Below are 22,933 nucleotides of genomic sequence, written 5' to 3'. Positions count from 1 at the left end.
TATGCATATGACTTCCAACAGCGAGGAGTCTAGTACCGGAAGACTTTTCGTGCGTGTTCCTTCCGAATGAACTGTACTCAGTCATGGACCATAGCCTTCATGGCTGACTGCCAGCAAGCATTGTGAGTATCCACCCATTCACTGGTGATGGTACGATCCCAGAATCTTACGCAATGGGTTTCCGAAGCACAACAGTAACTCCAGCGTCGTTGTGAGCCAACCCGCTATGGGAGGTTAAAACGCTGGGGGTTAGAAGGGGTGGTGGATAAAACGATCTTGCAAGTGAAGAGTATAATAGCCTAAGAAGAACTGCAATCCGTGAAGGAATGCTTCAGCCAGCCCAGAGCGATCCCCGCACTTCGACGCCTCGGGCTAAAAGCGACCGGGCCCGTGCGGACATTCCCATTCCTGGATTATTTACTCCCCTGCATGCAGACCCCACTGATTTCGTTTGCTTGACTTGCACATCAGGCGAGCGTGCAATTCAGGCTGTTATTATAGAGGATGTCACTTTCCATGTGTCCGGCGTACATGACGAACCGCAGACGACGGCCGTGGTTATGAGTGTATGGGTTACTTAAAGTATGCCGAGATCGCCTTCCAGTCATGTCATCACGCACGCTTTGAACCTACGATCGGCATTCAATTCGCCCCTCACGACAATGATACGCCTGGCCTGCCTAGCTTTACTGTTCTATACTGTCTGCGGTCTTCCAACCGAGGCAAACCATAGTGGACAACCCGTGGTCGATCTCGAATATGCTAAATATCAAGGCGTGCGTCTTGAAGGGGGTGTCGACGAGTTTCTTGGGATGCGCTATGCATCTCCGCCCATTGGTGATCTGAGATTTCGGGCGCCCCGGGATCCGTCTGCGAATCAAACCCTTCAGAGTGCGACGGAGGTAATATTTGGCTTTCCGTTCTACATGTCAACTGATACCCCTCTAAAACTGTTTCTAGTACGGGCCAATCTGCATCGGCGTAGACGAGGAAGAATCGCCTGGCGAAATTAGCGAAGATTGCCTGTTTATCAACGTTTTCAAGCCATCCACAGCCACTTCTCAATCAAAGCTACCTGTTTGGCTCTTCATACAGGGTGGGGGCTACGCAGAGAACTCTAATGCCAACTACAACGGAACCCAAGTCATACAAGAATCTGGTGACGCGATCGTATTTGTAACATTCAATTATCGTGTTGGTGCCCTTGGCTTCCTGGCCAGCGAGCGAATCAAGCAGAACGGGGACCTGAATGCCGGACTGCTGGACCAGCGCAAAGCCCTCAGATGGGTCAAACAATACATCGAGCAGGTAATGCTTGTAGCCGTGCAGATATTGCAGTGGTGCTGACGTTAACAGTTCGGGGGCGACCCCGACCACGTCGTGATCCACGGGGTGTCGGCGGGTGCTGGCTCCGTTGCCTATCATTTATCCGCCTATGGTGGTAAGGATGAAGGGCTATTCATCGGCGCGATCGTTGAGTCGTCTTTTTGGCCAACCCAGCGAGCAGTGTCGGAGATGGAGTTTCAGTTCGAACGATTCGTCAATGACACAGGCTGTTCTACTGCTCGTGATCCCCTGGAGTGCCTGCGAACACAGGACATTGCAACCATTCAGAAAGGGAATACTGCCTCTCCCTTCCCTGGGGGAAGCAGCTCCCCGCTACCAGATTGGTACTTTCTCCCTGTTACCGACGGCAGTCTAGTTCCGGACGAGTTGTACAGCGCGTTTGACGCAGGCAACTTCATCAAGGTTCCCGTCTTGGTGGGCGACGATACCGACGAAGGCTCTAATTTTGCCTACAACGCTAGCAGCAGTGCAGATGTGTCGCAATTTTTTAAGAATAACTATCCGAATCTCAATTCCCAGCAACTCGATGCAATTAATCAGGTCTATCCTCGCGGTAAGCTGCTGCCACGGCACGCGGCATACTTTGGTGCTTCCTCCGCAGCATATGGGGACGCAACATTTACTTGTCCCGGAAATCATGTAGCATCATCAGCTGCCAGATACTTACCCAGTGCAGTGTGGAATTACCGTGTCAACATTATCGATGAGTCAAACATCGCTGGTGGCATCGGTGTCCCGCACACGTTCGAGCTACCCGCGATCTTCGGAGCAGGGTCGACCGGGACTCTCAGCAGTGACTCGTCGTATCTGAGTTATAATGCAGCTATAATCCCCGTAACGATGCATTACTTCATCAGCTTTGTCCAGGCACTGAATCCGAATACATATCGATATGCAGCAGCGCCAGAGTGGAATACGTGGGGGGATGGGCAGCGTCTCCGGCTGCAGACGAATAATACTGCGATGGAGGCTGTGCCGCCGAACTCGGTTCAGGATTGTGCGTTTTGGAAGAGCCTAAGCGTGCCAATGGAGGTATAGTCCTGGGACTTGGGCAAGCTGTGGACAGTGACGGACATGGGCACGAGCCGTAGTGCTGGATAGAGCCTGAGCGATGGCTTGCATGTAGCCTATATACTATAGCACCGATGCAATGAAACACAATGTCATTCGACATCTCTGGACCAGCGGAAGCCACCCGTGTGTCATACGAGTATACGAGCACGCCTTATCAACCATGGCAGCTGGGCTGATGGGCCAATCAAACCTCACGGTGACTCAGCAACCCCAATCTCCGCAGAAGGATTTGGTTCCCCGCAGAGGTTTTTCCGCGCCGATAGAAATGATAAGGTCTAGAAGTATTTATTTAGTATCCCCCAGTCAAGCCACCTGCTGCTTCTCACACTTGTCAGCCGCGGCCCTGTAGACATCCATTGAAAGCCTGATACTTGTTTGAAGCGGGTCAACATGGCTGCCAAGGACCTGACGACGAGGGAATGGATCAATGCTCTCATTGAGCCTGGCTATCTTCTAGTCTGGGCCCTGCGCTGTAAGTGTGGCACCGTTGGTGATGAATGTTACTGTCACTCGTGCAAGTATCATCAAGTGAAGCGACGGATATCTAACATACCGACCAGATTATGTCAAGGTCAATTTTGAGACTGTCTTCGGCAAAGGACAAATCCTCGCTCCTCTTCTCCACCAGAGCAGACTTCGTGATGAAGCATTCGGCAAATTCTGGGTAGCTTTCAGCAGTTAGTGCACTACTTTACTCCTCTCCGGGAGGAACCATACCTCTAACTCTCCTCAGCATACCTCCAAGCAAACGCCCCAGCATCACCACCACCCACCCAACCCCCAGACCAAATCATCCGCTCCTCAGACCTAATCCCACCCCTCCTCGCCCGCGCCTCGGGCACCGTCCTCGACGTCGGCCCAGGCACAGGTACTCAAATGCCCCTCCTCCGCTCCCCAGCCATCAAGACCATCTACGGCGCGGAGCCCTGCCACGGCCTCCACGCCGAACTGCGCGCCAGCGCTACCTCCCAAGGTCTCGAGGATAAATACAACATCCTCCCCTGTGGCGTAGAATCCGCAGACCTTATCCCCGCTCTTCAAAGGCAAGGCCTCCTCAAGACCGACTCTTCAGACGTGCCATCTATTCTTGAGAAGCTGTCGACGACCAAAGAAGGCGTATTCGACACCATCGTCTGCGTGCGCGTGTTATGCTCAGTCCCCGATATGCACCGCACCGTCCAGGACTTGTACACGCTCCTCCGACCAGGCGGAAAAATGCTCGTCGTTGAGCATGTAGTTAACCCGTGGCGGACGCCGAAAGGGTCCGTGATCGCGAGGGCATTCCAGGCCTTTTATGGGTTCATGGGCTGGAGTTGGTATTTGGGAAACTGCTGCATGAATCGGGATACCACGTCAGCCTTAAAGCATGCTGCGGATCAGGACGGTGGGTGGGAGTCGGTTGAGTTGGAGAGCTGGTTCGAGAGTACGCCGATGCCGTATGTTGCGGGTATTTTGACGAAGAGGGGTTAAATTGGATGATAAGTGGGGGTTGTATAGGGATGTGGTGAAGGCGGCGTTTGATCGGGAAGTTTGGACAGTCGTGTTGTTAAGCTGTATTGTTCTCTTTCGATTACTCGGATAATTTCGGACTTTGTAGCGTGATGCAAACTGTCCGAACAATATGGGAGTCTCCCTAATCATCTTATCAGAGCAAGATACCCCGAATCGATTAGAAAACCATCCGATTTGAACCCCCGAAGATTGAACCCCCGAATCAAATAGAATACCGTCCGAATTATGCCGCCTCAAGTTTAGACCCTTTATCAAATAGAAGAACCTGCCGACATAGCTCCCGAAGATTGAACCCCAAAGATGAAAGGAGAACCCTCCGATTTGAACGCTCTGATCAATTAGAAAAGCCTCCGAGTCACGCCCCCTCAAACGCAATCCCCTATCAAATAGAAAAACCACACGACTTAACCACCCGAACTTTAAAACCTCTGACTTGAGGCCCCCCGAAGTTGAACTCTTAAAGTACACAAAAAAGTATGTAAATTAAACTAAGTCAATTATAAATCTCCTGATTATATCGAAAAGCCACCAACTTGAACCCCCTGATTAGATAAAAAGCCTCCAATATAACCTCCCGAATTGAAGAGAAGATCATCGGAACTAAGGCCCCGAATCAATTGAAACACATCACGATTGGACCCTCCAAATTGAATAAAGAATCCTCCCGGCTTAAGCCCCGACAACTGAATACCAGAATTAAATAGAAAACCATACGACTTCAACCACCTGAACTTTAGAACCCCCGACTTAACACTCCGAAGATTGAACCCTCAAGATAGAAGGAAAACCCACCGACTTGAAGGCTTTGATTAAATAGAAAGACCTCCGAATCAAGCCTTCTCATATGTAAACTATATGATTGAATAGAGAAACCTCCCGACTTTTCCCCCCGGAGATTGGACCCCCGAACTATTCAGAAAAGCCTCCGAATTAAGCTCCCTCATATACCCCTCCAATCAAATAAAAAACCCCTCCGAATCAAGCCCCCAAATGAAAAGAGAAACCATCCAACTCAACCCCTAACCCCGAAGATCGAACCCCGAATTAATATAAAAGCCCCCGACTTAAATCCCCCCGTTGGTAGAACCCTCCGAACATTGAACCCCCGAAACCCCCCGGCTCGGCTTTCATCGGCGTCTTCACTTGCCGGTGGCTTTCGGCGTTTCGGCGTTTGAGTTGAACCCCCGGCCCGGGCACAACACCGAACGCCGAACACTGAAAATGGGTCCGGAGGAGACGCCGAATGAGCGGTGGGTCGGCGTTTCGGAGTTTGCTTTGCTTTCAATGGAATTGTATTCGCTGTGCGATCGGGGGGTTTTTACTTGGGGAATGCAAGTTGGAATTGTAATTGGATGGATTTCTCTTGATTGTGAGGATTACTTGTTCGCTGTTTGGTGGTTCGGTGGGGTGTTTGGTGTGTTTCTTTAGGCTTGGTCGACTGCTAGGAGTGGTTGATCTTCGACTGGGTTCTATGATGGTAGATCGGAAGATTATAGCACTAAGTATTAGCAATTTATCTCGTAGATCTTGCTTTGGGGGACTATAATAATGTCATGGATGAGCGGGATGGCAACGCCGGGTAGAAAGGGACCTTTATGGGTATCGAAGATAAATGGACGAAAATGGATATCACGAAGCATGTAAATATAAGGATGATTATCTGCTTATCTCCTTGTCTTTCAACAATCATATTATCTATGAGCAATCTTTTGGCTCCACTTCATCTATACCCGGAAGGTTGAGTATTGTGCGCACAAGAGCACATGCATAGCCTATAGCGAACTTGGTGTTCCTCGCTCGGGTTTTGAACTGGAATATTGGACATGCTCATCTCAGTTTGCAATTACAGGGCAAGAAATTGGTGCTCGTAGCGCTGGGGGTCAAGTAAGCCTTTGGTTTCTATCATGCCATATCATAAATCATTTGGGGTTCTCTCAATCCTCGCTGTCTTAATCCTCGAAAATTACATGTTAACCATTACGCTCTTATGGGTGTTATATCAAAACAAAGGCTATGAATAGGAAATTTATGAATTGTTTTTTCAATGACAGTTTTAGCATTGAGTGATTGATAACATTTGTGAACTCCAATCCTTGATAATTAGGACCGTAGTTGGTTCAGTAATAGCCAAATACTTCAAAATAGAGATGTTCCAGGGCATACATTGAAATTCTGGCAACGCACAAATGGAAATCCACGGTGAGGCACACATCATGTGTTGGGGCCCGAATAAAAATAGCCGGACATGCAAGCTTGACCCGGACAAGCTTTTCGCTAAGTTCTTGGCTAACCAAGGGCAGACTGTCTGGCTGGCTGGCACCGTCCAGCTAGTGCCAACCTTGAAGGCAACTGATGAACGCTGAATGGACTGGTCGCTGCTGCGCCACTTTTGAGAGTCTGCTGCTGCCTAGTCCCCTCTTTTCTGCCGAAGACCCTGGATATTGCCCGATCGCTCGTGAAGTTTTCACTGCACTCCATGCGGCATCGGTCCGTGTCGACGAGAGTGCATCGCAAACATGGCATATGAAGTCTCACGCGATCAATCTGAGGAAGGAGAGCCGTCCTCTTCTCGCGTTTTCGCTAAACACTCTCCTTTGGAGATGGTCCCTGAGGTAGAATCCGATCAGGATGAGAGCAGCTTCGAAGCTCTACCTTTGACGAACTTTGGCCCCAAACGTCGGCGACGACGAACCACCACCCGAGTGCATCGCAGCAGGCTGCGCAGCCTATGTAGTTTCTGGAAATGCCGTCATTTGTATTGTCATATTCACCCGTACTCCCGGAGAGCCATGCTCTGCAGATTTGTAAAGCGTCCCTTCTGGGGAGCCGTTATCGTGCTGTGAGTATCGCTTGTCACCTGCAGCTGCATCAATGGTCGCTCGCTAATCCCATCAAGCGGCCTCCTCAAAATCGCCTCCCTCTTTTGGTCTGGCTTAGTATATCTCTTTCCAGACGACCTTGACGCCCGTCTTGACGCTTGGGTCTTCCCCGCCGGTCGCCCATCCATATTCTCGCATTGGACCACCCACGGTGTCGTCCCCGTGCGATGCCACTCACACAACGACTACTGGCGCGATGTACCACTCCATTCGGCCCTTACCGCCGGCTGCATCGGTGTTGAAGCTGACGTCTGGCCATCCAACAATGACTTGCTCGTCGGACATACCCCCTTCACACTGCACCACGAGGTCACTCTCCAAAGCCTGTACCTCAATCCTCTTCTGGACCTACTCCAGAAGCACAACACCCGGTCGAGCCAACTCGAGCCCGCGCACCATCCCGGAAGCTTTCGCGCCGGAGTATTCTCCAGTGACCCATCACAGACCCTGGTCCTGCTCATCGATTTCAAAGAGCAGCCGGAGGCCACTTGGTCCATGGTGACGGAGCAACTCCAACCCCTCCGTGACGGTGACTACCTCACATATTTCAACGGCACAGACATCATCACCCGGCCCCTCACAGTCGTCGTTACCGGCGATGCGCCCTTCGATCGCATCACGTCGAACCAAACATACCAGGACATCTTCTACGACGCCCCGCTAGACCAGCTGGCCCTCCTTCCACCCAGTACCGAACAACCCGATCCTCCAGGTCCAGAAACAGAGCCTACCTACTCATACAAGAACAGCTACTATGCCTCTGTCGACTTCCGCAAGACTGTCGGTAGTCTATCCCGCAACCGCTTCTCGCAGGGACAGCTAGAGCTGGTCCGCAAACAGGTTGAAGCTGCGCACGCGCGGGGTTTGAAGGTGCGGTACTGGGGAACCCCGAGCTGGCCGCGGGGTTTGCGAAACCATGTTTGGCATGTTTTGGTGAGGGAGGGAGTGGATCTGATCAATGTGGATGATTTGAGAGAAGCCACGAGGCAGGATTGGAGGAAGCATCGGAGCTGGTTCTTTTGATGGCTGTGGATGGAGTAGCATGGTTCTGTGTGCAGATATGTTGGCGGAGTTATGGAAATGTGAATGTGAATATGAATTAATCATTGATATTACTCTGTCTTACCTGGGTAAATAGTTCGGTATGCAATAATCCGGTATAGTAGATAAGTATGGGGACTTAATCAACCCTAATAAGGTAGTGACATCGCAAACATCTTACGAAAGGGAAAACTCCTACTGGTTGATAGTCCCCTAACAATACCAGACGCGATGAGAAGAACATTATATTCAAAGCATCAAGAAATGGCTTTCTCTAAGAGTCTGCCATATAAATATCCATCAGTTTCGACCACTACATACATGCAAGTAGTGGCAACGGGGCATCTTCGGAGGCGGAGAAATTCCTGCACCGACCGCGTCACGAAGTTCCCCTTGTCGCCAGGAGGAAACCAATTTCACCATTACATATAGCCCAATTCTGTCACGGCTGTGCCAGAATCCAGTGGTCCAAGATTCCGTATCTCCTTATTCTTGATAAGTTTTGCTCTTTAGATAAACATGGACTATTTTGAATTTGCTCGCGTCAAGCCTCCAATTCCATATACCAAGGGATGGAGATTCAGTGCCCGATCACATGCTACACCAGCGCCCACACCAGTGACCCTAGATGGATGTCGCAACTCCGACAATGGGAGAGAAGAAAGAGCAACACTCAGTTCTGTGGATAGATGCTGCAAACATCCTCCGCTACCAGGGGATCTTGGGCAACAAACTGTCGACCTCGAGGTCTTGGACCCTATAAGAGTTGGTGACGGACATAGTGCACAAGTCTTTAATGTCCGTGTCCTAAATCCGGAGTCCAACACCGAGACATTTCAGGGGACAAGGGAATTGGTTGCTAAGGTGTATGATCCGCTCTACCTCAATGATCTCGGCGGTTATCTCAATCCATTTCTCTGCGTGGACAAGCATTACACCCATGAGGCACACACGTATCGGGTGCTCTCCGATCTCCAAGGGGACCTGATACCCCGCTTTTACGGGTCTTATTCTACAGATATCGAATGTCAAGATATCGGTGACGATGCGGAGAAAGATGAAATTCGTCCACGGACTGTCCGCCTGATCTTGATTGAGCATATCCCTGGAAGATCGATGCTACAAGCCGGCCCAGGCAATTTCCCCCAACGGGATCGCCAGCAAATCATGAAATCCGTGATAGAATTTGAGTCCGAAGTCTATAGACGAGATATACTACTTACCGACCTGAGTCCCAGGAACGTCATGATGGTTCCACCGGGCTCGCGCCGGCAATGCAGCCTTGTATTTCTGGATTTTGCTGGCGCTCTCTTCGGCCGAAAGCTGGATGAGCCGCTGCTTGCCGGTAGGGAGTTTTTCCTCGGCAGTACATCTCTCCAATTCTGCGATGGAAGAAGGGTATGATGCTTGAATTCGACGACTGGATTGGCTGGGAATGGGCAGACTGGGTCGATGCGGAATTTGCTCATACCGCCCACACTATCACTCCAGCAATGCGTGAGAGATACAGTAAGAAATAGGTGTGCTCACATGGCAGGATGATGTTATGGATATCTTTTCTCCGCCACCCAAATGAATTCTACACACATCAGTGCATTCGAATCCAGGTACAACCAGTTGAACTGCAATTCCAGCTCAGATGACATACCGCTATCGACGGGTATCGGATAGCAGAGTCTAGCTACTCTCGGGGTGATACGGCAGGCATAATCACTCGGAAGCCCACGACAAGCACTTGTGTGAATCATTCAAGGTGTTTTCGCCTATTGCACTGGCCTAGAATGTACGTCTATATAATTGATTGATCGAAGCTTGTCAGCGGCTTGCCCTTGCTCTTAGTCATATGTTACTGCGGAATAATGGCGTGAGCAGAAAATGGGGATACAATGCCATACACCTTCTCGGCGAGCATAACACAATGCCTCTCGGTCTGATCAATCCGCGGATGCATGATAGTCGCTTCGAGCACAACAACAGAAGATATGATCTGTCTTCTCTTTTTTTGGTATGTTTTCTAACGAGGTCTATTTAGTATGCGGGAAAGAGAACTATGGGCTCAGATGTGCCATTTCCATTTCGTGGCATAATACCACCCCTCGTTGACGCAGACGAAACTACATCTAGCAATTTCTCCACTGATCCAAGGATGCAAATTTTGTAATATAATTGCAACAGGAAAGTCAATTCTTCAACCACAATATACAGACACATCCAAGCACGTAGTGATTGCTTTAGACGCCCTGCTTCGGATTGCTATTGGTACTCCGTAGTGGCACGAGTATTTCCGTATTTCCGTTATTTGCCACATGTAATCCGTCACCGTCATAAATCATGAACTGAGCGATGTGCATAAAGCCACATTCTTCTTTTTGGATCTGATGTTATGAAGGGATCTGGTATGACTTTTGTGGGTAATGAGTGCTACTACTCATGCGGGGGTTCTGTCCGCGGGATGCACCCAATCTGGATACTACTTACTCCTACTACGTGGGACGATGACATTGACAAGGATCCGATTTGCGGAGGCTTGGCCTGGGGACCCCGCACTGGACCCAGTGTGCTTATGCAGGTGCTATGATCTTCTCGAAGTGCAGTCGAAGACATATGTGGGTCTACTGACTACGATGGCGCTAGAAGTTCCATGTGTGAAGGGTATGAAAAAATCTGTATTCAAACAGTATGTCCAAGGGTCATCGCTGAAAGTTCGACAAATGCAAAACTATGTACATCAAATGCTTCGTATCACCAAATCATGGCATGTGTTTCTGTTTTTTTTACAGCTTCTCCTGGGTCTTGCTGGCCTTGTTGAACCGCTCGAAGGAGGAGACCGGGGGAGCGGAGTTGGGGTTGGGGTGGTGCTTCTTCAGAGCCATGGTGACGTTGTACTCCAGGTCGAGCTGGGCCTTGGGGTCATCGGTCTTGGGCTTGAAGTCGACAACCAGATCGTCCTTGACGGCGAAGACGGAGTCGATGTCGAGGTGAGGGTCGTCGGAGGGGTAGATCTGGTTGATGACGGTGGCGTAGTCGGGGTGGGTGATCATCAAGTGAATGTGGGCAGGACGCATGGGAGAGCGGTCCATGAGGTTGAGGAGAACACCGGCGGGACCGTCGGTGGGGAGAGAGTAAGGAGTGGGGTGGTAGCAGTACCACCAGAACTCGCCCTTCTCGTTGGAGCGGAACTTGCCGCGAAGGTTGTTCTCGGTCTGGTTGGGGTCCTGGAAGTCGTACTGGCCGTTGGCGGAGGCTTGCCAGATGTCAAGAACGGCACCGACGATGGGAGCACCAGTCTCCATGTCCTTCAGAACACCGTGCATGAAGGTGACCTTTCCGTTGGGGTTGGGGTCCTGAATGATGCTGTCGCCGAGCTCACGGAAGGGAGCGTTGGGAGACCAGAAGGGACCGAGAATGACGTTGGAGGTGGGGGAGACACCCTCCTCAGTGATGATCTTGTTGGCGATCTCATCGACAAGGCTGTGGGGAGATGAAAGTTAGCTTTAAGTTTGCTGCGACCGCTGTTTTTGTGTGGTAGACTTACGATTCCAGACCGATGACATCGCAGATACGGTGGCACTCGTTACGGATGGGAGTGCTGATCTTTCCGATGGAGTTGATGAACTCGACACCAAGCATCCACTCAGCGGAGGTAAGCTCAACCTCACGAGCGAAGTCGTGAATGTGTCTGATCAGGGCGCCAAGGACCACACGAGCACGCTCGGGGGTCTTGGGTCCCATGGAGTTGACCACATAGGGAGTGAAGTTAGGGTCGAAGCGGCGGTTGGTAGACATGTTGTCTGTGTTGTGTATGTATGGTATGAAGAGGAGAAAGGTAGAAGGTAAAGGTTGAGAGAGGAGTGAGATGTAGAATGATGAGAGACAAAAACTCAGCGAGGTCTGGAGGGTCTATATACACGATGAATTTGGTCGTGGCAAGTCTGGATAGAACGGCGAGCGACGGCAAATCGATCGGCTACAACTCCGTGTGGGGACAGTGCGACGGTACCAGACACCCAAAGTTACCGTTGCCACATGCCGACGGATCTGATGGGTTGCATGATGCGATGTTTCAGTTTTCGCAGTTCGTAGTGGGAACAGCCGAACGACGGCAGGTTGCATTTGCCTTGCCGAATTAGCAAGATTACCTGCATATCAAAATCGATAATTGATTCTGATATCAATCTGCATTACTGCGCGGTGATCCCCGGGGTTGCTCTTACCCGCGGGTAAGTGCTCCCTGTCTTCCCCAGCTCTCCGCCTTCCTATCCGGACTGACGCCTCCTCGACGAACTGTTTTTCCGCCCTGCCGTTCACCTACCGACCAACAGCCTTGCTGGAATGGGCTGATTACACTTCTGGGCTACTAAGTACTATTCTCAAGGTGTGGACCAATCAAGATGGTTCAAGTAGTAATCCTACTTGGGGAAGTAGCTGAGCCTTTTGTCAGTTCTTCGATCTCTTCCCAATATTATTGAATCTTACGACATACCATCAAAAAAACACAGAATAGATACTTCACTTCTATCGGACTTTGTCTCTCATAGTAGATACAGAAGGACCTGTCACGATCAATGTCCTGGCAATCCCTCTATGCTGCTCTTAATTCTGCCGGCAAGTCGACGGCTGGCAATCCGGGGGCGGGGGCGGGGTGACTGCCGGGGGGAAAAACAAAAACCTGCGCTCTTCCCCAAAGAGGACAGCGGTGTGTGTGCCTTTACTTTTTGACGGGTTCTAATTGGCGCTGACCCTTTCCGGCCTCGAAGCCGATATGAGACCGGCATCCGGGCAGGACCCCGTTGCCGTTGGGCACGTGCCATCCTTAATCTCGGGATTGACAAGCGGGGCGGCATACCGATGCCCCGGGAAGAATGACCCCAGGTCGACCACGCTGCACTGTAGGGCAGTATCCGGGGTGGTGATTAACCACGGCTACCCCTGGATATCGTATGATTGTGAGCCGGGGGAGTGGATCTACCCTCTTCCCTCTCAACACGGCATCGCTGCCGACTCTGATTCACTCTTCCGTCGAGTTGAGTATTGCGGATGAGCTACCGGTAGAATCAACCATCTACTGCCGTGACAGGGCACTTCTTTTACACATCAGACCATATGTGACTATACGAGTATAGTTTCTACTCAATCTCGAAACAATTCAGTTTTTTTTCCACAGTTTGGCGCCTTCCAAGCCAAGTTGAGTAGCATCTGTGCAGTAGTAGACAGTGTCAGACCAGGTTTCCACGCGAGACCTCACATACACTCTGTCCCTGGTAGTTCACGCCAACTGACAGCCCTGCCTCCCACAAGCTAGGCTAACCTGACTCAGTCGGTCAAACCTCATTGGCGCGCATTCCCGCCTGCGATCTATGCACCAAGGAGCCTAACCACGTGCAACCAGCTTAGTGATGTGGATCGGAAACTTACCAATACACCACAAATAGACACGAATGATAGACTCTTCTCCCCTGGCTAGCCGCAAGAGGTATCCGAGGGACGTCCCATGTCGTCAAAGCTCCAAGACCACGACATGCCATCCTTGACAAGCGGATCCCGTCAAGGGACAAACAAATCCCCGGGAGTGGGCACCAGGACCGTCCCGATTCCTTCCCCGGATATTCCCAAACCTTCTATACTTGGATATGTCTGCGGCAGGGACCAGACTAGGTCATACTTGCAGTAGTCAGCCCACCTAGTAGCCTCTTGGCTGCCTGTTGTCATCGCCTGAGGCACCAACTGGACTTAAAACGGTCTAGACTGGGCTCTGCACGCTGTTCGATTAGTCTTTCCCCGGTATTAGCACGGCCCGTTCCTGGCTAACTGTCTATTGGTGCAGTCCCTGCAGTCGGAGGGTCCAGCAAGTGGTTCGTCCTGGTTCAACGTTCGTCGGGGAACCGTGTAGTTGTGGACACTTGTTAGCAGTCCATGTCAGAGGCGAACCATTAAACATAATGCAAACTCCTCATATATATCTAATTCATCCAGTAGACTTTTTACCAGTTGAAATTCTTTATAGGTGAAACTCATTTGTACGCAGTTCAGTTTTTGGAAGTTGTATAGATTTGGACATGTCTCATTGCGGAAGCCTTCATCATGGGTTTTTGCTTGCAATAAACCTTTTCATCAGCCAATGTAATATAAGACTATTAAGTTTGATATTTTTTTCTATAGCCTTAGTTAAATAAATCTGTTCTAAGCAGCTAATTTCTGATGTATGCCAAAATCCAACTGTCGAAAGTCGCGTTGGCTGATTTGTTCTGATGATGGTGTAGATATATATTTTTATACCCTACTATATTCTAGTACCGTACTTAATAGACGCTGAGCACCGGTTGGAAAAGGCCCTTCCAATAGACGAAAATGGCCAATTAGCTATAAGCCTTATTCTCCATTATATTCAACGATTACCAATGTATTTACGATCGAAAGTCTCATGTCTCATAATCAGGCCTGTACTGAATTGCGCGACCATTGTTGTTGAGGATATCGATGCCTCAGGCATTAATGCTTTCTACGCAACCCTAGCACCTTCAACCAAGGGCCAGTTGCAAATGTAGGAATCAATTGGCCGCAATAAAGAATAGACTTTCCAATTCTGGCCACTCCATCGTCCCATCTACGAATCAGTCCAATTTTGCTGCTGTGCTCCCATGGTCACCTCCTTGCCGATGCATGGTACATTGTTCCTCCGCTCCGCTGAGTCGGTTGGGGTCAGACCCGATCCTGCCCGGGGCGGCAGTTACGCTAACCGGCGACGCCCGGCCACTACAGGCTCGGTAGTTGAAGAATGTCAGCATCCGTGATCCTCCTCCTCTTTGGTTCCTGCCCCGGCTTCACTTGTCTCCGACGGGAAGACTTGGTCCTACCAGCAGCCACACGCGATTCTATTGGACAACGTCAAGGTACGATGATCATGTGCATCCAGGTTACATTTACTATCGATTCAGCAAAGCCTAACCCCCTCGGGGTTGACCGTAACTGTGACTGAGAATTTCTCTGATTCGCACTCCCCTCCCATCTATGACGCTGATCCTGGCCACCTACGGACAGCTTCTCCGCACTGAATCTCCACTGCCCCAGCACCTCCCCGGATTTCCACTGGCGCATCCATCCATTGCATCTAAGTAATGATATCAAACTCGTCCCAAATTTGAGATCCCATCTCTTCAGCGAGCATCATCACTCAATTAGATCGAAGATCAAGCTCAATTGCCCCAGGCCGCCATGTGCGATCCAGATACTACTCGTCGATCCCCCGCTTGGGGAAGACGATCGAGCAGGCCCCTGGCTTGGAGATACTATCTTCCTTCTCCTATTTAGCTTAATCGCAAAGACCCCAGTGGGATAAATCCCTATCTTCCAATTCTTCACCATCTCAATGAAGACAAAATGCCTTCAGACAACCTCTCCATCTTCCCCTCAACATCAATGTCTTCAGCCCCCAGTTCCCAAGAGAAACCCCCAACCGCCGAACCAACCCTCGTAAGAACAAACACCTCTACAGCAACTCCCAATGACTCCTTCCACTTCGACTTCGGGCCCCTCGCCCACGTCAACACGGCAGGGACCACCTATCCTGCCTTCGCAGGCGAACTCCAACCAGGTCTATGGAAGCCTCAGAAGCGCCGTAAGATGGCCAATCCCGCACCGTTAGGTTTATGCGGGTTTGCGCTCACGACATTCCTCCTGGGCTGCATCAACATGCAGACGCTGGGAATCGCCACTCCCAACATTATCGTCGGGCCTGCGTTCGCATACGGGGGTCTTGTCCAGCTTCTCGCGGGCATGTGGTACGTACATTACCTCCAACCCAGAAACTCAATTCTCCCCTCCACCCACCCAACCAAAACCACTAACGTAATAAACCAGGGAAATGGCCGCCGGAAACACCTTTGGCGCAACCGCGCTCTCCTCATACGGCGGCTTCTGGATCTCCCTATCCATAGTCTTCATCCCCGGCGGATTCGACATCCAGGGGGCTTACAAAGCAGCCAATAATGGCAGCTTGTCGATGTTCTATGACGCATTCGGGTTATTCCTAATGGTACTACAGCCCCCATCTCCCCACTCCCATACCCTCCACTAAGACTAATTTGGAATGAAATACATACAGGGCTGGTTCATCTTCACCTTCCTCCTCTGGATCTGCACCCTCAAATCAACCTACGTCTTCTGCACCCTCTTCGCAGCCGTTGATATTGCCCTTCTCCTCCTAGCAGTCGGGTATATACATCGCACAGCGCCGGAGGTGCCCAACGCGAAGATTATTAAGGCGGGTGGGTTGTTTGCGTTATTGGGCGCGTTCATGGCTTGGTATGTTGCACTTGCGGGTATCGCGGACGATAGTAATAGTTTCTTTCTTGTTCCTGTGTTTCATTTCCCGTGGTCGGAGAAGGGGAGGGAGTCGAGGGGGAAGGGAGAGAGTGGGGAGAGTGTTTGATTTGATTCTGATACCATGAATATTATGATGGACCATGGGTTTTTGTATGTTTAACGTGTGATGAGTTTGGGGTTCTTTGGGTTTGGGATGCTTGCTTTGTGCTTTTGCTTTTGGTACTTGGATCGATATCTGGATGGATGAATGGTGGGATTTAGGCGCTTGGATTAGTACTTGACTTCTTATTTCTTCGAGTTTCTTTCTGGTTCTAGACTGGCGCGACGATTCTAGACTAGATACGACTCCATGTCTCCAAGCTAGATGATGATACGAATACCAATACATCTACTACTACACAGAAAGCCAGAATATCCAAAACAAAACTAGACACGTACACCCAACATAAAAATCTGCAATCATCCACCATTTGCGTAACAAGACAAGCACACCACACATCACCCCAACCACTCACCCAAAAAATCATCAGAAACAGCAGTATAATCACCACATCCGCACATACGCCCCTACGCGCCTCCACCTCGGCATACCATAATACACATCCAACCGCCGAATCTCCTCCGCAGTCAACACCGCCCTTCCCGTACCCAAATCAGCAGTGTTTGGATCCCGCCACTCGGTCCAAAAGACAATCTTGTACACTATCGTGGCAACGATAATCAATATAAGTCCAATGGTGTAGGAGAAGAAGTTGTATGCAGAGAAGGAGTCATCGATCTATCATCGATTAGTCATTAGATCATCAGTGAAGTCAAGGCAGGGGTAACTGTATGGTGAGATGGGGATTGGCTTACTGGTTTGATTCCCAGGTAGAGAATACAGACGAGAAGTAGTGTTGATATGATAAGAACTGTGACTGGGGCTAGTGGCCATAGGGGGGAGTGCCATGCATAGGCTGGAGTTGTTAGGAGGGTGCTTTTCTGGGCTTTGATGGCGGCGCGGAAGCGGAACGAGGTGATTGCGATGATGGCCCAGTTGGTGAAGAAGGAGGCGCTGGTTATGGCGATGAGCCAGTTCAGGACTTCGAGGCCGCCGGCTATGGTTATCGTCGTTAGTATTGCTAGGGAAGTTATGAATGGGTTTTGGGGAAGAGGCTCACCGCTCAAGCTCATGTAGGTGATTGTAACTCCTACGATGGCAGTAATGGCAAGTGCCCATCTTGGACGACCTTTGTCGTCGACTTTGGCAATGAACGAAGGCAGTAGCTTTTGAAGTGCCATAGTGCGGAGGATGCGAGACGGAAGGAATATGCCTTCTAGAGCAATGGCCAGGATACCGATGATTAGACACGCGTTGATGAGACTGGGAATACCCTTGATCCCGGCGTCTTCGACGGCAATCACAAAGGGGGACGTGGTCACGCTGGATCCGCCTAAGAGGCGTGAATCGTCTGAGGGAACAATGACCGACACGAGCACTACGGAAACGAGGTAGAAGACTGCTACTCGCCATGGGACTAGATTGGCTGCGTGTGCCATCGAGTAGCGAGGAGATTCGGCTTCGCCGCCCATGACTCCGATGAAGACCTGGTCACCAGTGGCCCAGATAGCGAGTAATGCGGCGTTGGCAAAGCCCTGCATCCTTGGCTGAGCTCTGATCAGGACAAGATTTGCATGGGAGTACTCACTCCAAAACCATTCTTAAATGCTGGGAGCTCTGTCCATGTACTTCCATCTCGTACATACCCGGACGGACCGGCACCGCCGATAATCGCCAGTGAGATTATGGTGATAAAGAGGAATAGTAGCACCTTGACCAAGGAGCCAAAGTATTCAAGCCAGCCGAAATACTTGTTCGGCACCAAGAAGACCACCAAACAGATAACCAGGTATATCGTGACTACAGATGTAAGCAGGTACCGTGCGTATACGTTGAGGCAGACTCACGCAAAGCTGCTTCAGGAATGGCCCCGTCGGCCCAGAAGTTGACTAAAAGCACGAAGAAGGTCCCTTCAGACGCAAACACCGTCGTCCATCCTAACAATAGATGAGTTGATATGGCCGTTGGAATGTCTGAGCTCGGCCACTCACCTAGCCATTCTGCAACGCCAGCACCAAAAGCCAATGCTGGGTCAACCCATCGATCGGCGTAGTCGATGTAATTACCTGACGTCGGAAACGCAATCGTCATTTCGGATAATGTTTGCAGGTTGGCCCAGACTCCGATGCAGACAATCAAGTAGCCTATGAACATGTTTCCTGGGCCTCCCTCGCCTAGTGCCTTCCCCGTCGCTATGAATAAACCACTTCCGACATTGGAACCCAAAGATATTACCTGTCGTAATCAGTATTCTGTGTGGTTTGGGTTGTGAGATGGTGCATACGTGAATCAGACGTGGAGTTAATGTTCGATGCAGTGTCCCTGATCCTTCCACGTCGGAGTCTATCTGACCTTCGTCCACCGAATGTCTGGGCGTGAGATCCAGTGGTTTCTCACTGCACAATTTTGAGGAGGTTTCTGGTCCATTGCTAAATTTCAATTGGGAATTCATGACAGCAAGTTGAGTAGTAATTCAATTGGTCTGAGATTGAGCGATCGCCAAAGAGAGGAAAATAGAATGACCTTAAGATAAGGTGTTGCATGTAGGGTATGTAACTATCGGTATGTCAACTCGCTCTCACCTTCCCGTTCCAAGATCTCCGCACTGATAAGAGGCAAGCAGTGGTTGATCCGACTCGCTCCTGACCTATCAATAATCAGCTAGGCGGGGATTCGGACCTCAGTTGGTTGCTGCTAAAGCACGGTAACGATTGGCAAGATAAGGGGTTTCGCAGGTGCTCGTTCCGAGTTAACTCAACACCCCCATCCTTGGCTCATCAGGTCTTCTCTAGATTGTAGTCCACGGAATGTTGTGCATTCCAAGGAGATCTCGAACGTGCCATACCCTCTGGACAAATTCAAGGGCCACGGTAAACATACGGTTCCCGGTGCTCTCCACAGATCGTTCTAGCCATCTAATGAAGGCTTGTCTGGTCTAAGTTTCAAGTGCTTCATACACGGCGACGACTCCCGGTCATCATGCATTCAATGATCAATTCACAGCTCTTTGCGTCTGCATGATAAACTTAAGACAAGGGGTCCTCTGCTTAACGCATGGTTGTAAAATTGTCGGATTGATGCCCCTTTCGCACCGATGATTGGTAATGATTAAGAGCTTCTGAACTGCCTGGAAGAGTTGACACGGTATACATGGCAAAACCCAAATCTGACTGTCCAGCATGAAGAAACGTGTCATGAAATGCCAACGGCTCGATGCCTGGGACATAGTCGAGTCTATTATTTGCAGTGAGAAATGCCAGTCCCTGGGGGTTTAAATTGATGTTTGACATGATGTCAGTGGATACTGGACCAGAGGCCTGATGGAATATATGAAGAAGTCCATTGCCCAGCATGTAGCTTGCCCATACTGATCGCCTTGATTGTACAATTCTTCAGGATGGATGCAAGCGAAATACGGTGTTGGAGTGGAAGCAGCTCCGAGGCATTTTAGGTGCCGTCCTACCACACTGATCTGTGGTGACTGTATCTTAAATAAGCTACCACCTCAAGGTAATACCGCTGAACAAAGGTCACCTGGGTGCATGTAGCCCTTCCCAGGCAGTCTCGTGCATGAGGCCAGCGCGAGGAGATAGCCAAAGCAGACGCGGTGGGTCCGATGGGCGCTCAGGGTAGAGCTTCCGCTTCTCACCATCGAACACCGGGGCCGGGCTCGGTCGCATCTCACCTTCCTGGCTCGACTGGAAGAACAAGCAGCGTGAAGTGCACGTCTGTAGCCTTTCTGGACTGTGAGGAAGCCCGGGCATGACTATCTCGGCAAGTCAGAATGGTTGCGATACTTAGTTCCATGATGATTGGCTGTTGATGCGGGGTTTGCCTATGATATGTTATCACCTTGAGACACCTAGTAGGGATCGAGTTTCCATTCACGTCGTCGCAAGACGGCCAGATGCGGAGAAGCGCTTTAGGATGATTGGCGACTGCGGCTCCACCTGCCAAAACAGCCTGGAGATACTCCGCTTCGGGGTCACATACTTGAAGCAAGCTGCCACTAGAACAGATAAGAAGCCGTCCTACCGCTCGATATGCAGACTGCCATCGTGCTATATCACCACGAAAGACTTCTTTTGCTGTTATGGCTGTCAAGCAGCTCCCGATTCAACGCATCGACCGGGCCGACGTGGAGGCCATCATCCAAGCCATCATCAAGGATGGCTGCTGTATCATCAAGGATTTCACGGATGCGGCAACTATAAAGCAGGTCAATGAGGAAGTGCAGCCTTACCTTGATGCCGACAAGCCCTGGAAGGTGGGTGGACAGACCCTTTCGGACCCTTGCACGTCTAACAATATCAGGGTGACCTCTTTCCACCTGAAACACGCCGCTGTGCGAACCTCGCAGGCCGTAGCAAAACTGCCCGGGAAAACTGGCTGGTCGATCCGCTCATTCGTGCTCTGACAGCGAGGTTTGTTGATAAGACAACTTCCAACTTCTATGGAGAAACAAAGCATACATATACCAGCGAGGCGATCTGCTCGATCGCGATGACATTTGACATAGGGCCTGGTGCCAAGGCACAGCGTCTTCATCGTGACGACAAGAACTTTCATGTAGATCATGAAGACCAGAGCACTACGGGCTATCGGGTGGGCTCGGATGTAATGATGGCCTTCATGGTCCCCGGGGTCAAGACAACAGTCGAGAATGGTGCCACCATCGCCATCCCCGGTAGTCACCTGTGGGGTTCCGACCGGGCACCCAAGCTGGACGAGGCCGTCGCGGCGGAGTTGGATGTAACCGACTGCTGGGTGATGCTGGGAGGACTGTACCATGCAGGGGGCGCGAACGTCACACAAAATGAGCGACGGGTAGTACATGGCATGTTTTTCACGCGCGGATTCCATCGACAGGAGGAAAACATTTATCTTGCCAACACAGCTGAAGAAGTACTGTCCTGGTCTCCGGAGGCTCAGAAAGTAATGGGATACGAGGTATCCAGTCCCAATATTGGGTTTGTGGGCTTCCAGACCCCGCTGCAGTATTTGCGCGGAGAGGGAGTCGGCGATGCATTCGGGGACTTTGATCCTTCCCAGGAGCAGCCTAACTGAGGCCACGGATCCCAACTGCGTCGTGCCGTTTCACCGCAGCCATTATTACAAGCAGTCTTTCCCCGAAGTGAAGTTAGTCTCCGATCTAAACCTAAGTGAAGAGATTTGAAATTATCCTCGATCGGCTTTAGGTATAGCGCTTTTCGAACAGGTCGCCGTCACGGAAAGCAACAGCATTCGAAACATTAGGCAGCGTTGAGCGTTAGTAGACTTAAATCATTCGTCGGGGAATGCAGTCTCAGTTAAATTAGCATAGGCTAGCGAGTAGAGAATCTTGAAAGGTGTGAGATCATTCCACGACAGCTGCGTTCCCGACTAGTGTCACAACAGACGACACAGCAACTCCTAGTCACGCCTTGCTCTGGCAAAATGTCAGTGAAACCCAAGAACCTCAGGTAACCGGGCACCGGGTAGCTGGAAATACTTGGCTCTGTGATTCCATGTCGACATGACGAGGCAACAAACCCCATGAGTCAGGCGGTCGTCATACGTAGCATCAACTCAAGGCATCCTTCCACATGTCATGGGAACGTCCTCAATGGCTTTTCCGGTCTCCGGCTCAGTGGATAGGCAACCGCCGCATGACCGACATTCGCACATCGGAACGATCCGTACACATGCGTCCCAACGTGCAACGGGTGAACGGGAAATCTACAGGAGGGCACATGGTATGACTGCTCTGCAGAGACGAGCAGTGGGGAATGCATCCGTTACGCATGAAGATGAGGGGTTGTAGCGTTCATTGGCCTGCTGCGAGTTTTAGGTTACCACGCTAGTCAAGTAGATTGTTCTGGACTCGAGTACTTTCGTGAGAGACGCTTCTACCAGTCCATAGTGGCCTCTTGATCTGACAATCGCAAATTGCAAGGTTCCAAATGTGATATACCTGCAGGTCATCAAAGGAGAATTCGATGTCGCTGTGACTCTTGTCAGATGCCCCTATTGCAAGGACGATGAGTAGGCAACTTTGGAAGAGGTGTGCCACGGATTGTTAGTGCAGACACGGAAAGGAAATTGCATGTAACAGCTCCTTCTGTGCTAGCATAATCAGTGGTAGAGCATTGGCCTTCTGTGCCAGGATAGGATGGGTCAGCCATCCGTCCGCCAACATTATGGGTGGACGTTGGCGGTCAGACTTAATGGCACCACTCTGTCCATTGACGGGATTTTGAGGAATGCAGCAGAAGGTCAATCCCGACGAAGGGTGGGGAATGGACCCATCGGACTTTCTTTGATTAAGACGAGCCTGAAGGTCTCCGGTCTCAGCCTCGGAATGGGAGAACAGATTCTCCCCACTGACTAGCTATTATGCCGGTGAAGCTTATTATCGAGTGTGACTGGTCGGGGTCTAAGCCCGGCCTCTCCCAGGCTGGCGGTGTTGTCCTGGGGGGGGGATGGGGATGACGAATTAGGGAGTGCATGATGATTCTTTTGGGCCGTGCAGAAGTGCGTCGGATGTGGGTAGTACATCCCCTATGCAGGTAGGAGGTTGGCACATCATTCGCATCACCGTGAAGTGCAACATACAAAATCAGTAAACAGTCAACGCGGGACGGAAACCCCGGGACTTACCCTAAAAGAGTAGGAACCC

The 22,933-nt window shown here is 50.6% G+C and overlaps 8 protein-coding genes across 8 annotated transcripts; 6 read left to right on the top strand and 2 right to left on the bottom strand.

Moving 5' to 3' along the window:
• Window positions 1–662: 662 nt before the first annotated feature.
• AtWU_03921 (estA precursor) lies at window positions 663–2,385 on the top strand (the record flags this gene model as incomplete). Its single annotated transcript, XM_035499032.1, has 3 exons — window positions 663–902; window positions 961–1,308; window positions 1,357–2,385. 3 exons carry the CDS (start codon window positions 663–665, stop codon window positions 2,383–2,385), a joined length of 1,617 nt encoding a protein of 538 aa, XP_035354925.1.
• Window positions 2,386–2,811: 426 nt separating this feature from the next.
• AtWU_03920 (class I SAM-dependent methyltransferase) lies at window positions 2,812–3,891 on the top strand (the record flags this gene model as incomplete). Its single annotated transcript, XM_035499031.1, has 3 exons — window positions 2,812–2,893; window positions 2,982–3,098; window positions 3,155–3,891. 3 exons carry the CDS (start codon window positions 2,812–2,814, stop codon window positions 3,889–3,891), a joined length of 936 nt encoding a protein of 311 aa, XP_035354924.1.
• Window positions 3,892–6,449: 2,558 nt separating this feature from the next.
• On the top strand, window positions 6,450–7,835 carry AtWU_03919 (PLC-like phosphodiesterase; the record flags this gene model as incomplete). The annotated part of the gene is made up of 2 exons (XM_035499030.1): window positions 6,450–6,772; window positions 6,830–7,835. 2 exons carry the CDS (start codon window positions 6,450–6,452, stop codon window positions 7,833–7,835), a joined length of 1,329 nt encoding a protein of 442 aa, XP_035354923.1.
• Window positions 7,836–8,372: 537 nt separating this feature from the next.
• On the top strand, window positions 8,373–9,257 carry AtWU_03918 (uncharacterized protein; the record flags this gene model as incomplete). The annotated part of the gene is made up of 1 exon (XM_035499029.1): window positions 8,373–9,257. The coding sequence occupies one exon, from the start codon at window positions 8,373–8,375 to the stop codon at window positions 9,255–9,257; it is 885 nt and encodes a 294-aa protein (XP_035354922.1).
• Window positions 9,258–10,627: 1,370 nt separating this feature from the next.
• On the bottom strand, window positions 10,628–11,639 carry AtWU_03917 (putative catechol dioxygenase; the record flags this gene model as incomplete). The annotated part of the gene is made up of 2 exons (XM_035499028.1): window positions 10,628–11,324; window positions 11,389–11,639. 2 exons carry the CDS (start codon window positions 11,637–11,639, stop codon window positions 10,628–10,630), a joined length of 948 nt encoding a protein of 315 aa, XP_035354921.1.
• Window positions 11,640–15,230: 3,591 nt separating this feature from the next.
• Window positions 15,231–16,281, top strand: AtWU_03916 (acetate uptake transporter family protein; the record flags this gene model as incomplete). Its single annotated transcript, XM_035499027.1, has 3 exons — window positions 15,231–15,631; window positions 15,711–15,885; window positions 15,955–16,281. The coding sequence occupies 3 exons, from the start codon at window positions 15,231–15,233 to the stop codon at window positions 16,279–16,281; spliced, it is 903 nt and encodes a 300-aa protein (XP_035354920.1).
• A 438-nt stretch (window positions 16,282–16,719) lies between these two features.
• AtWU_03915 (proline-specific permease) lies at window positions 16,720–18,727 on the bottom strand (the record flags this gene model as incomplete). Its single annotated transcript, XM_035499026.1, has 7 exons — window positions 16,720–16,953; window positions 17,031–17,272; window positions 17,336–17,810; window positions 17,864–18,075; window positions 18,123–18,212; window positions 18,267–18,510; window positions 18,560–18,727. 7 exons carry the CDS (start codon window positions 18,725–18,727, stop codon window positions 16,720–16,722), a joined length of 1,665 nt encoding a protein of 554 aa, XP_035354919.1.
• Window positions 18,728–20,368: 1,641 nt separating this feature from the next.
• AtWU_03914 (phytanoyl-CoA dioxygenase family protein) lies at window positions 20,369–21,342 on the top strand (the record flags this gene model as incomplete). Its single annotated transcript, XM_035499025.1, has 2 exons — window positions 20,369–20,542; window positions 20,590–21,342. 2 exons carry the CDS (start codon window positions 20,369–20,371, stop codon window positions 21,340–21,342), a joined length of 927 nt encoding a protein of 308 aa, XP_035354918.1.
• Between the last annotated feature and the right edge of the window lie 1,591 nt (window positions 21,343–22,933).

The sequence above is a fragment of the Aspergillus tubingensis genome (genome assembly GCF_013340325.1).
Source record: "Aspergillus tubingensis WU-2223L DNA, scaffold_6, whole genome shotgun sequence".
Taxonomy (NCBI): domain Eukaryota; kingdom Fungi; phylum Ascomycota; class Eurotiomycetes; order Eurotiales; family Aspergillaceae; genus Aspergillus; species Aspergillus tubingensis.
This window is presented reverse-complemented; position numbering and strand designations above follow the sequence as displayed.